General features: G+C 34.7%; 1 protein-coding gene across 1 annotated transcript in view; it reads left to right on the top strand.

The window, feature by feature from the left end:
- Positions 1-13,781, top strand: part of ABCE1 (ATP binding cassette subfamily E member 1) — a 31,213-nt gene that overhangs the window by 10,558 nt on the left and 6,874 nt on the right. The window contains exons 5-13 of the mRNA XM_021679315.1: positions 731-848; positions 1,455-1,592; positions 1,737-1,806; positions 2,052-2,148; positions 3,050-3,139; positions 8,222-8,343; positions 11,434-11,655; positions 13,046-13,105; positions 13,207-13,265. Of these exons, the coding sequence (XP_021534990.1) occupies positions 731-848; positions 1,455-1,592; positions 1,737-1,806; positions 2,052-2,148; positions 3,050-3,139; positions 8,222-8,343; positions 11,434-11,655; positions 13,046-13,105; positions 13,207-13,265 (976 nt within the window). The remainder of the gene's footprint in view (positions 1-730; positions 849-1,454; positions 1,593-1,736; positions 1,807-2,051; positions 2,149-3,049; positions 3,140-8,221; positions 8,344-11,433; positions 11,656-13,045; positions 13,106-13,206; positions 13,266-13,781) is intronic.

The following is a 13,781-nucleotide window of genomic DNA, read 5'->3' as shown; positions in this document are numbered from 1 at the left end:
TTAAACTAATACCTCGGTTTCAGCCCCGTTGAATTACATCATATCCCCAGATACAAAATCTAGACCTCAGTAAGTTGTAAAAGCTCCCAGGTGATTCAAATATACAAGTGAGGTTGAGAATCACTATTGTTAATAATACCCTTATCCCCAAAATAACTTTTAAGGGAACTTATTCTCTATCCATGAATCTCATCTACAGAGAATATTACGCTGAACACTGATATTTTGAATCTGGGAGTCTAGATTTACTAATAAAAAGGTATTTCTCAACCTGCCAGCTTTAAAGAGCCTACTGCAACAGGGAGAATGAAGTGGAATATTTCTGGTTCATGTGGCACTTTTCTCCTTGTAAGTAAATGGCAGGCCCCCCCCCCCCAAAAAAAAAAAAACAGTGTGAGGTTGCACTTGCTATGCAATTTCGTACCAAAGCATTTGGTTATACATTAAAACTTAGCCTTATATATAAAGGAGAAGTACTTTAGAATGGACTTGAATGAAAATTGAAAAATAAAATTTGGAGTAATATTGGTCATGGATGCATTTCTAACAATTAACAGTTTAGTTAATCTTGGCTGTTTTTTTTCTAATAGCCAATAATATCTGGCATATATCTCTTAGCTTATTAATGGATGTGTGTGGAGTGCACGTGCATTAAAATACATGATCCTAATATTATGTAGCTTTTTCTACCTAAGTCCTGTTTTATTATTTTTTTATATACTTATGACAGGTTGCCTATTCCTCGTCCAGGTGAAGTTTTGGGATTAGTTGGAACTAATGGAATTGGAAAGTCAACTGCTTTAAAAATTTTAGCAGGAAAGCAAAAGCCAAATCTTGGAAAGTATGACGTATGTATACCACCTTATGAATATGAATACTTTAGGTCAGTTTTATGCGACTTTGAAGGGGAGGATATAATTTTTTTTAATATCCTTATTTTCAACATTATTCATTAATTAATGCTGAGGAACTATATATAGATGAAACTCCTTTTTAATTAAGATCTGTTAATGCTCTTAACTGACAAATCTGAGTTTCCTTTAACTGTTAGCCATCTAAACTTTAGATGCCAGAGGATTCTATTTGGATATAAAGTTGACCCTTGAACCAAAGTGTGGGTGTTATTTGTGCTGACCCCCACACATACGTTTGAAAGTCTGTATATAACTTTTGACTTCCCAAAAACTTAACTATTAATAGCCTACTGTTGATCAGAAGCCTTAGCAAGAACCGTCAATTACACATTTCATATATGTATTATATACTGTATTCTTATGGTAAAGTCAGCTAGAGAAAAGATGTTATTGAGTAAATCATAAGGAAGAGAAAATATATTTATGGTACTTTACTGTAATTATCAAAAAAAATTCACCCATATTGTTCAGGAGTCAACTGTATAAGTCATCCTTTTTGCATTATTGTGTATTATTAAATTCAGATAATTATATTTCTAGGATCCACCTGATTGGCAAGAAATTTTGACTTACTTCCGTGGATCCGAATTGCAAAATTACTTTACCAAGATTCTAGAAGATGACTTAAAAGCCATTATCAAACCTCAGTATGTAGACCAGATTCCCAAGGCTGCAAAGGTCAGTTACTCTTTAGGAGGAATTTATGTGTTATACATATTTGTGGAGGTATCAGAGATGTATCAACTAAACGTGGTTTACTTTGTAACTCATTTTAATATTGAAGAAAAATAGTAGTTAACTATTTCTGGTATATTACGACAGGGGACAGTGGGGTCTATTTTGGACCGAAAGGATGAAACAAAGACACAAGCAATTGTATGTCAACAGCTTGGTAAGTGTTTATTTTGTGTATATGTTTTAATAGGCCCTGAACTTAACTCATAAAGACAGATACCTTTTATATAGATTGCTGAAATAAATGGGAAAATTTCTAGTAATTGTTGTATTTACATTCTTTGTTAACACAATTTTCAACTGAGATATCATTCACACTCAGAATGATGTACAATATACATTTTGCCTAGAAAGGTAAAATAAAACTTAGAACATTGAACACAGTGTCTATGTTCTTTGTAGATTTAACCCATCTAAAAGAACGAAATGTTGAAGATCTTTCAGGAGGAGAGTTGCAGAGATTTGCTTGTGCTGTCGTTTGCATACAGAAAGCTGATATGTAGGTTGCTTTACACCTTTTGTATATCTTAATCCTTATTTTAGAGTTTTTATTTATAATACTGCTAATAAAGCCGTGCTTTTGAGAGAAATTAACAGAAATAATATCTAAGGCTCTACTTTTGAGGTAAGATATGGAAGCAGTTGTGCACCCATTGCCCATTCCCTGTTATTCCCGCAAGGAGAGACTAACTCATTTATTTAGATAAGTACTTTACAACTTACGGTTGCAGCACTTTTTAATATAATCAGTTGCTTATTATTTACACTATATTTATACATAAAAAGATTTTTTTTTTTTAAACAACCAGGCCAACAAGTTTTTTTAAATACCTCAAGTAGAATATGAGGTCTTTTAGGTTACCCTAAAAAGGGTGGCATGCCATGTGAGAGAGAGAGAAAGGAAGAAGGAGTTTGCTTCCTACTTTCTGGTGCCTCTCTTTTCCCAGATACTTTTTGCTCCCATCTTTTTCCACATTTCTACTCTGGCATCCAATGCAGGCTAGGTCTTTTGCACAGAGTATTCTATAATTCTCTGCGGTGCCCTCCTTTTCAAAAACTTACTTGTTTTAATGCATCTGATTTTAGCTAATCAAGAGAAACCTCTCTGAATTACTTCAGACTATATCAGAATATCTTTCATGAGGAGATAATAATGTGTAAGTTAGCCTAAGCTGAGAGTCTCTCCCCAGGCTTGATATGCAGCCCTGCTTTCATAATTTTTTTTCGTCTTTTTACTTTTGAACAGAGTACAGAAGTTCTTACCCTCATGCAGTGGACTCCTCTTTAGTGTAAGAGGGGATTGTTGTTAAATCAGAAACCATATTACAGGGATTTAAAATATCATGTAGGAGAGAATTATATGTCTTGCAAATTATTATATTTGCTTTTCTTTTTCATAGTTTCATGTTTGATGAACCTTCTAGTTACCTAGATGTCAAGCAGCGTTTAAAGGCTGCTATCACTATACGATCTCTAATAAATCCAGATAGGTAAGTACAGATTTGTATATGTCTCTCTTATTTTAATTGGGGAGTTATACAAATTTCTAAAGATTAACACTGGGATCAGCAGTGTCATATACATGTGTATGTTTTCTGTTTCAGTTATTTAGAGCTACCACTTGAAATTACCTTCCTCTATCTAGAACAGAGGGTCTTAATGCAAGATTTCTTTACTACCATGCCTGTCTCCAGGTAGCCTAGAGATACTCTGAAATGATATGAAAGTTCTGGCATCTCTGTATGGATTTCTGGGAGGCAGGTCATTAGCTTTTACCAGATCCTCAAATGGAGAAGTCACTCAGACACACAAAATTTAGAATAAGGATCACCAGAGTAACTCTGGTTGTTTAGGATCTTCCTGAACTCCTCCAGAGAGTTCTTAACCCGTTAAGTAATCACAACACCCTGTGTTTATGGGGTACTTTTGTAATTTGCAGAAATTTTAAATCCATTCTCTCCTTTGAGCCTCATAGTAATCTTGTTGTTTGACTCTTTAGGTGGTGTTCCCACTTTGTAGATGAAGAAGTTTAAGGTCAGAAATGGTGGTTATTTGTTCTAGGTTACAAATTTACTACGTGGCAAAGCTATGGCCAAAACCCAGGGATCTTTTCCTGTATAGCATTTTCTGTGCCTCTTTCTATCAGTGACTGATTAAATACACAGCCAATATAAGAATGCAGGAGAAATCCCTAGGGTAAAAACCAAAGAGAGAACCATAAAGAGAAGAGACCAAGATATGGGTTTCCTGAGGGATGTTGCTCATCTATAATAGGTCTTAGGCTTTAACAACCACTCATGAGCAGGAAACAAAGCCTTGTGTATTGGAGTATCACATAAAATGCCAGGACTCTAAAAGAACTGCTTTATCAGCAAAACACAAGCATGTGAAGATGTCAAGGAAGCATATATCTCATTCACTGAGCTCACTGAGAGTAGAGGGATGGCTCCCCTTCAAATATATTCACTGACCAGCAGCTCACATGGATATGGAATTAAAATTTATATAATCAGGGGAGTCTAAACTCATCACAGTAAGAAAGTAACATAAAAAGAGGGTCCTAGAATTTAGTCCTATGGTACCTAGCAGAAGCAAATACAAAACCACTTTACAGGGATATGCCCGCAACCCTAGTCAGTCATACAGGATTCCTACAAGAAAAGACTCATGATCCAAATAATACTAGGAAACCATCTGCAAATTAATCAGTAGGCACAACAGACAACAGGAGTAGACCTTTAAGAATGTCTCAGGTGACATTCTCAAAGAAACTATAAAATAATAGTATCTAAAATAAAAAACATAAAAGGATACAAAATTGTAGGAATATGGTACCACGAAAAGGCAATAGGTAAATATTCAAAAAACACAAACAGATTTAGAAATTGAAAGTGTACCTGTGACATTAAAAGCTCAGTGGACAGCTCAGACAGGTTAGGGACAGCAGAAAAGAGCATTAGAAACCTGAAAAGTTGATCTGTGCAAGTTACCAGAATGCAGCAGATTGAGAATGAGATTGAACTCAGATTGAGTTCAGAGGGAGGTTTAGAGAATGGAATGAGAAGACTATTTACATATATTTTAATAGGAGTCTGAGAAATAAAGCCATGGCAAGGTCATGGCTAAAGGTACAAATGATCCACATATGTACTTTGAAATGAAACTTAAAATATCAGTGATAAAGAGACATTGTTAGTTGAGCCAAAGAGTAGCTATAATTTTCACTTCATATGTAGGCCTGGACATTATGATAGACTCTTTAAGAAATATAAGAATATAACATGTAGTCCCAGTATTCAAAGACTTCACAATCTGGTAAAGAAAAGAATATACAAGCAGTCAAGCCAGTGGTTTGCAACCCTAGCCACTTTTTATAAAATATTTTTATATACCCTTATGAAAATCATAGATAGCTATTTTCACACATAATTTTTTTTAAATATCACATAACATCCTAACCATAATAAAAAGAGCTAAAAGGAAAATAATTTGCAACCAGGTGACATGTATCTTAATATGTAAATGTTCTGGGGGCGTCTGGGTGGCTCAGTCGGTTAAGTGTCCGACTCTTGGTTTCAGCTCAGGTCATGATCTCAGGGTCATGGGACCGGGCGCTGCATCAGGCTCCACACCCAGCAGAGTCTGCTTGGGATTCTCTTCCTCTCCCTCTGCCCCTACTCCTGCTTACCGGTATTCTCTCTCTCTCAAATAAAATTTTAAAAAATATGTAAATGTTCAGGCAAATCACTATAATCCTGTATTTTGAGAGGGCAGTAACCATAATTGTAATAGTGATAACATGTCAAAACAAATTAGATTGACAAAGTGAAGAAAATGATTGAATTAGACATTTTCACAACTGTCTTGGGTGTTATTTATAGATAAAGGATTAAAATAATCTCTTTGTAAGTGATAGACTGATGAAAAAAGTGATAAGAAGTCTGTGCATCCTGAAATTCTGTGACATGTCAAGGCAATGTTCAGTCTTAATGCTGTAAAAAGATTTCAGAGATCATGTCCTTAAAACAAGAAATAGAGCATGGATTGGAGAAAGGACACTAATACGCAAGATTTTTTAGCATTTGGCCTCCAAGAACATCTGTGGTAAGATTAAAAACCAGCAGGTAACCCAAAATAATTGTAGGAATTTCACAGCATAGATTTCTCATTATGTTGCAGATTTGTTTCTTTCCAAACCCTCAGAAAATAGAGTGGCTCACCTAAATCTTTTTTACATTTTGGACCTCTGTGTAAGCTCCACCTAAAGGTAGCAATATCAGAAGGTGTGACCTGGTTTTTTTCTTCTTTTCAAAGCAAATTAAAAGCCCCTAGATGATACTATGCTGCCTTACACTGAGTCATGAAAATTTTAATGCTAAAAAGTAGACAGTTATTCCAGATAATGGAACATTGCCAACAAAGATACCAAGGCAGGATGAGTATTGGCTCACTTACGTGATTTGCCATTTTTATTGATGCTTCTTACTACCAGTGTGGTAGGAAAAAAAAATTTTTTTTTTAAGATTTTTATTTATTTGATAGAGCACAAGCAGGGGGAGTGGGAAAGGGAGAAGCAGACCTCCCTCCTGAGCAGGGAGTCAGATGCAGGGTTTGATTCCAGGACCCTGGGATCATGACATGAGCTGAAGGCAGACGTTTAACCAACTGAGCCACCCAGACACCCCGAAAACTTTTTAATATTTTCTTTTCATTATTAAAATTGTCCCTATTTTTTTTTTTCATTCCTTTTACCACCTGATACCTAGATTGCTTAATAGCCTCCTTTAAAAAGTCTGGTTCTTCTTGCCAGATTAATCTAAAATGTTTTTTTCTTATTCTTTTATTCGTATCCTCTAGCCATATGTTGCTATTTTAATTTTAATTGAAATTAAAAATTCATTCCTTCAGTCAGACTACTCACATTCCATGTGCTCCACATTCCAAGTAGCTACTTGCTACCGTATATGGACACTAGAACATTTTCATAACCACAGAAAGTTCTACTGGACAATGCTATTTAAGAACCTACCATTTTCCCCCATTGCCAATTAGCATAAGTCCAAATTCTTCATTTTGTCATTCAGCAAACTTATTAAACATGTCTTTGGTACATATCACAAGACTAAAAAATCATAGAGGTGCTAAAATGTACTATATAGTCTCACTTCATAAAATTTAGGGACAAGTTGTAGAAATACTCAAAAATAATAAAATCTAAGTATCAGTTCAGAATTAGAAAGGGTCAAGAGTTGGGGAAAGCTCATTTGCATATTAGGAGAGGTATTTCCTACTGTAGGTAGAATTTGTGATGGACCTTACAGGGTTGAGTAAGATTTCAACAGGTGAGGATTTAGACAAGAGACCATTTAGGAGAAGGAACAGTCCTTAGACACATAGAAATGGAAAAGTGGATTGATCAGGAAACAATGAAAGATCCATTTTTCAGTGTGCCTTATACATACATGAAGAGAAATAGTACCTGAGGTTTTGGAAAGTCTTGAAAGCAAGTCTCAGGATGTTAATTTGTTTATTTGCAACTGAGAGCCATATCTGGGAACCTGGAAAAAATGATGTTTGTTAAAAGTCTATAGCAATATTGAAAGAAATCTGAGACCCTGAACTAGAGTTTAGGCAGAAAAAGAAAGGGATGAAATGAACACACAAGACATTGTTGAGAAAGAGTTGACAGACTTGACAATTTAAACAGTATGTCATTGGGAATAAAATTAGTTGTTTTTTTTTTTTACAGGAGTAACGATTCCATTAATACAAATATGGAGAATATTTGTACAGGAAACAAGTTGGAATTTGAGGTGTCTGTAGGACATTGCTTTTTTAACATTTTGAACTAACTCGAATAGGAATAAAGTGCTGCATAAAAGTTTCATGACTGTTTTTTGCCTGGTAGTTTGTACACTAGCAGTACTGTTACCTACCACTTCAAAAGTCATGTCCTGTCCCATCCCACTTATATAGTACTCCAGTACACACCTTTTTCCTTTCTGACCTTCACTGGATTTTATCTAGAGAACATACTTGCCTGTGTAGGTTTTTTGGTAATGTTTTGTGTCTATCCCTTGTTTTCCCCAGCTAAATTGAAAATTCTCCAGTTAAGCTTCCTGTCATATTATTCTCTGCATCCCCTTCTACAGCTAGCATATGGGACAGGACAACTAGAAGCCTTAATCTGTGAGATGAATAGCGTAATAGTTTAGGCTACATCAGATTTAAATCTATTGTAACTGTTTCTGCTTGGTAAAGTTTATTTAAAAATGTGTTCTTTATTGGCAAAACACATTTATTTCATGTATCCATAAATTGTTTCCTGTTAATTTTTTCCCCCTTCCTTTTAGTTTAGGAAAACAATTTGAAATGGAAGATAATGAGTCTTATTTTGAAGAAAATGTTTTAAGGCTTTTGTTTAGTATTGTCTCTACATTTAATTTTTTTTTAACGTATCTGTTTTTCTGACATTTACACTGTTCTAAGAGTTTAAGTTGTAATTAAATATAATTTTAATTTCATTATATGTTATGTTACATTTAAAAATAAAAATCTATATTGATTTGCAGATATATCATTGTGGTGGAGCATGATCTAAGTGTATTAGACTATCTCTCTGACTTCATCTGCTGTTTATATGGCGTACCAAGTGCTTATGGTGTTGTCACTATGCCTTTTAGTGTAAGAGAAGGTAACTTAAAAAACTATTTCCACAATGCTGTATTCTTTCACTCTAATGCTTAGAAAATGTATTATTGTTGATATTAAATAGTTATGTGTTGCTCTGGTAATTTATTCAAAACTCCAATTTTAATGGAATTTAATCACTCAACAGAATGTGTGTGTACACTGTGTGTGTGTATATATATATATATATATATATGAGGTTGTATCCATCAGTTGTTATTCAGAACATTTCATTTTGGAGAATTTTCTATTGGAGGGGGTAGAAATGCTTTCTCAGTTTCACTCTTTGCGATCTTAAAAGTTTTTATTATATTTTGGCTTTTATAGCATCATTGTAGTATTTGTCATCTTTATCTTTGAAAGGCCAATACCAGTAGTGAAACCCTTAAAATTTATTTAGTGCCCATCTTGCTTTCATGTTTCAAGTTTATCGTAATCTGTATTCTAAGTTTATAGAACTAAGACTATCTAAAAGCCTAATAAGATAGTTTAATAAGTATATTAAAATAAGATAGCTTACTAAGTATGGTTTAATAAGTAACTCAAAGTCTAATAAAATAGCTTAGTAAGTATATTTTCACTTATTCCTTCTACTTTCAGGAAAGAGGGACTCTCTGGCCTCTCTTTTCCATGTCTCTTCTCTACCTAAGCAAGTTAGGCAAAAGTAAAAACTAACCTACCACTAAGTGGCTCCTGAAACAAATGTCAGTGCATTCTCTATCTGGTATGCCTTTTTCCTTTTAATTTCTTTGCCATTTCCTTCCAGTGATTTCTTCCTCCTCTTTTACTTTATATTTCATCTCTCTAGGTGTGCCTTCAGCTGACAACCTAGAACAATTAGGAACACCCAAACGGACTACCTAGTTCATACTTTGAAAAAAATACCATATTTTACAAGAATAATTATTCATGTAGTCTTTAGGTTGAGCAGGCTCCCTTTTTTTTTGAAAGTGATCTCTTCAAAGAGATAATTTTTGAGATACCTAAGAAACTTTTGGGAAAAGAAATGTATATTGCATCATACACTTTGCATAAAAAGGCAGTTGTAGCTAATTTTTAGTTTATAAAAAGTACATAAAGTTTTTCGGTTGAGATAAGATGAAGGAATTGCTGTCACTTATCTGTTTGTACATTTGATATAAATATATGCATATGTTAAAGGAAAAGTTGTGAGATTGCCCAGTTTTCTTTCCAATAGTCTTAAGAGAGGATATAAAAAACAATTTTTTATTCTCAATTTAGCAAGTACTTATTGAGTACCTACTCTATACCACGTAGTAGGTCCCAAATTGTGTTGATAATGATGTAGGCAGCTGGCATTCACTCTTCACAATTCTAGTTATAAATGCCATGTCTAAAAGCTACGCCACTTAAGAAATGGTTCCTGGTGAAGTTTTTGATGCTCCCCATCTGTTAAAACAATTCAAGTAAATTAAAACTTATTTTCTGCTTTCCGTGAATATACTGAAATTAATGCCATACATATATGTAAAAGCTCTCTCTGGACTCTATAGCTGTAAAGACAGTTATAGCTTGAACTGTCTTAAGTTGACAAAACAAACGGAGTAGAGATGGAAAGGCTGGTTAATGGTTTTTTGCACAGTCACACTTTTCTGAGCCTTCATTCCCTTGCCTGATAAATTAGGTATCTGGATTAAATGGCCACTAAGGTTTCCTTCAAATTATGTTCCTATCTAATTTTTGGTTTTAATTTTTTTATCCTCACATTTATCATTTTTAAGTAGTTTTAAGACCAAAAAAAAACCATGCTGATTTTGGCAGAATCTATTGATTTGTTCTTTCAGCAAATACTGAAAACCTGTGTTCTAGGCTGAGGCTACAGACCCCCTCTCAGTTCCAGAGGAGATGAGTAACATCCTTAGGCTTTCTTTCAAGACCTTCCAGGCTTGAGCTACTATCTTTCTCTTATTATCTTAAGTATAGAAAACACTGAAACAGATCTTTTCATTTTTTCCAGATAACCCACTTTTTCCTTCCTGTGTTTGCCATTGTGGATCTTAACAGTTTTACTATGGAGGGATTCTCATGTACAATATATTTTCTTTCAGTTATTAAAATCTGTTTAGATAATGTTTATTTTTGTACGGTGAAGACAAAAAAATGTTAAATGAAGTCCGTTCAGACTGCAGAATTAATCTGAAAAAATTCAGTATGTATTATAACTTCAGTTTGTGGTATCTAGATCTCATGTGAAAATGTATACTAATAACTTATTTATTTAAAAAATTATTCCCCAGACTATACATTTTACGTCAGTCTGTGAAAATATTCCATTTTTAACTACTTGTCATTTTTTCAGAAAAATTGCAAGTTTTGATTTAAAAATACAGCAGAAATGGCACCATATTCTTTTGCATAAAACCTAATGGAAAAAAATCTTATAAAAATCACATCATAATGAAAAGATACGCTTTGCGTACATAGGCACATATATATGCATAGGTTATTTCAACTTGCATTAGATACATAAAACACCATGTTATCACTGCATGTTACCACAAATCCACAGAAATTTGAAATCTGTGCTTAAATTGCTCCCAAGAGGGCGCCTGGGTGGCTCAGTTGGTTAAGCGACTGCCTTCGGCTCAGGTCATGATCCTGGAGTCCCTGGATCGAGTCCCGCATCGGGCTCCCTGCTCGGCAGGGAGTCTGCTTCTCCCTCTGACCCTCCCCCCTCTCATGTACTCGCTCTCTCTCATTCTTTCTCTCTCAAATAAATAAATAAAATCTTTAAAAAAAAAAAAAAATTGCTCCCAAGAGAGCCTAGGGATTTGGTTTTTGGGGTTTTTTTAAAAATTTTTTTTTATTAATTTATTTGAGAGAGAGAATGAGATAGAGAGCATGAGACAGGGGAGGGTCAGAGGGAGAAGCAGACTCTCCGCTGAGCAGGGAGCCCGATGTGGGACTCGATCCTGGGACTCCAGGATCATGACCTGAGCCAAAGGCAGCCGCTTAACCAACTGAGCCACCCAGGCGCCCCAAGGGATTTGCTTTTATATGGTAATTTCTTGTTGTGGAGAAAAACTAGTCTTTAGTAATCTTTACTAATCTGTTGTCAATGATTTTCCAACAGGCATAAACATTTTTTTGGATGGCTACGTTCCGACAGAAAACTTGAGATTCAGAGATGCATCACTTGTTTTTAAAGTGGCTGAGACAGCAAATGAAGAAGAAGTTAAAAAGATGTGTATGTATAAATATCCTGGAATGAGGAAAAAGATGGGAGAGTTTGAGCTAGCAATTGTAGCTGGAGAGTTTACAGATTCTGAAATCATGGTGATGTTGGGGGAAAATGGTAAGTTTTCCTTATTTCCTTTATTTGAAAATATGTTTATTCAGTAACTTAGTTTTAACTACTCCATGAAAATCTTTGACTTGGTTGTTGGTATGGAGCTAGGCTGAATCCATACATTTCTCAGTGTAGTTCACATTTTGTGATGTTGTCGGATTTAATAGTCATTCAGTCAAGTTTATATTTTATATATTTTGTTTAATAACCTGTAGTGAAAATAAGATTTTTGGGGCGCTTGGGTGGCTCAGTCAGTTAAGCGGCTGCCTTCAGCTCAGGTCATGATCCCAGAGTCCTGGGATCGAGCCCCACATTGGGCTCCCTGCTCAGCGGGAAGCCTGCTTCTCCCTCCGCCTGCCACTTACTCTGCTTGTGCTCTCTCTCTCTCTCTGTCAAATAAATAAATAAAATATTTTTTAAAAAAAAAAAGATTTTTTTTTCCAAGCTAGTTTTTCTGTGTATAAATTGATAGGACATTTATTCATCTTATATGAGAAAGGATAAAACAGATAAATCAGAAACAATCTAGTTTAAAATTTTTTCTTGCATTTCTCCATTTGAGCTCTCATTTTAAATTCAGGCTAGTCTGTCTTTGTAAATAGTTGTATTACCTGAATTTTCAATATTACATTGCTGTCATAAATAGAGCTGTGAGTTGAATTTGAGTACCAAATGTCTGGTATTGCTTTCAAAATTTACAAAAAAAAGATTTGAATTGTATTCAACTTATAAATCTGTAGAAATTCCCTAGGAGGATTTTGCAATATATCAGTCGTTAGCTAATGGAGGAATTTTGAACTGGCTTGCATTTGACTTAAAATTTCATACAAATGGACTTGTAAGGATGGCATCAATCTTAACAATACTGTACCACTTAACAATAAATGGTATTGGTATTTGAGCTAAATAAGTCTTGTAAAAAGTAACCCAAGACTTGTATTTTACAGATCTACCATTTATTAAGATGGTTATTAATAAGATTTATTAGTCTATATTCCTCCCAATTTAGTTTCAAATGATACTTTAGAGGTGAATCATGAAAGTCTTTTTGTTTTTTTTTTAAGATTTTATTTATTTGACAGAGAGAGGGAATACAAACATGAGGAGTGGGAGAGGGAGAAGCAGGCTTCCTGCTGGGCAGGGAGCCCAGTGCAGGACTCTGTCCCAGGACCCCGGGATCATGACCTGAGCCGAAGGCAGATGTTTAACGAGTGAGCCACCCAGACACCCCGAATCATGAAAGTTTTAAGTATTTTTCTGTCTAACCTTCAGAATTCACTAGTGTCAGTGTATATCTTTAAAACTAATTTCTTATTAAAATCCAGGAGTGTACATAGTGAATTACTATAAATGTGAAGCATCTTTCAAGTCCATTTGTTATATATTGTGTTGGCAGGTACTGGTAAAACGACATTTATCAGAATGCTTGCTGGAAGACTTAAGCCTGATGAAGGAGGTACTGTTGTGTATTGTTGACTGTTTTTACCCTGTCACACATAGGAAACTTTGAAGATATGGGTAATTTTCAGTGTCTTCTTTATTTGCATTATTTTGCAGGAGAAGTGCCAGTTCTGAATGTCAGTTATAAGCCACAGAAAATCAGTCCCAAATCAACTGTGAGTTATGATTCTGTTATTTGGTTATTAAAGGAAAGTTTATACACACACACGCCTATAGCTTTAATCTTTCACTGTATCGGAATTCTTCAAATTATTTTCTGTACAGTTTTACCAAAAAGTGGCGAAGGAAGAGTATTAAGACATCAGTCCTTGATTCATTTCCACTGGTAGGAAATGTTTTTAAAATCTGTTTGACATCTTTTTCCAAAATAGAAACCTAATGTGGGGGCACCTGGCTGGCTCAGTCAGTGGAACATGTTACTCTTTATCTTGGGGTCATAAGTTCAAGCCTCATGTTGGGTGTAGAGCTTAACTTTAAAAAAAAAAAAAAACCCAACAACAGCAATTTAATGTGTTTTGTGCTGCGTATAACACCGTCAAGAAAGTAAAAGGCCACCTACAAGATAGAACACTTTTGCAATTTAATAAGGTACTTATATCCAGATTATATAAAGAACTGTTACAACTCAGTTTAAAAATGGGCAAAGGATTTGAATAGACTTTTTTTTTTCC

This window comes from Neomonachus schauinslandi, chromosome 2, assembly GCF_002201575.2.
Source record: "Neomonachus schauinslandi chromosome 2, ASM220157v2, whole genome shotgun sequence".
Lineage (NCBI taxonomy): Eukaryota > Metazoa > Chordata > Mammalia > Carnivora > Phocidae > Neomonachus > Neomonachus schauinslandi.
Note: the sequence above shows the minus strand (reverse complement) of the source record. Positions and strands in the feature narration are given on the sequence as shown.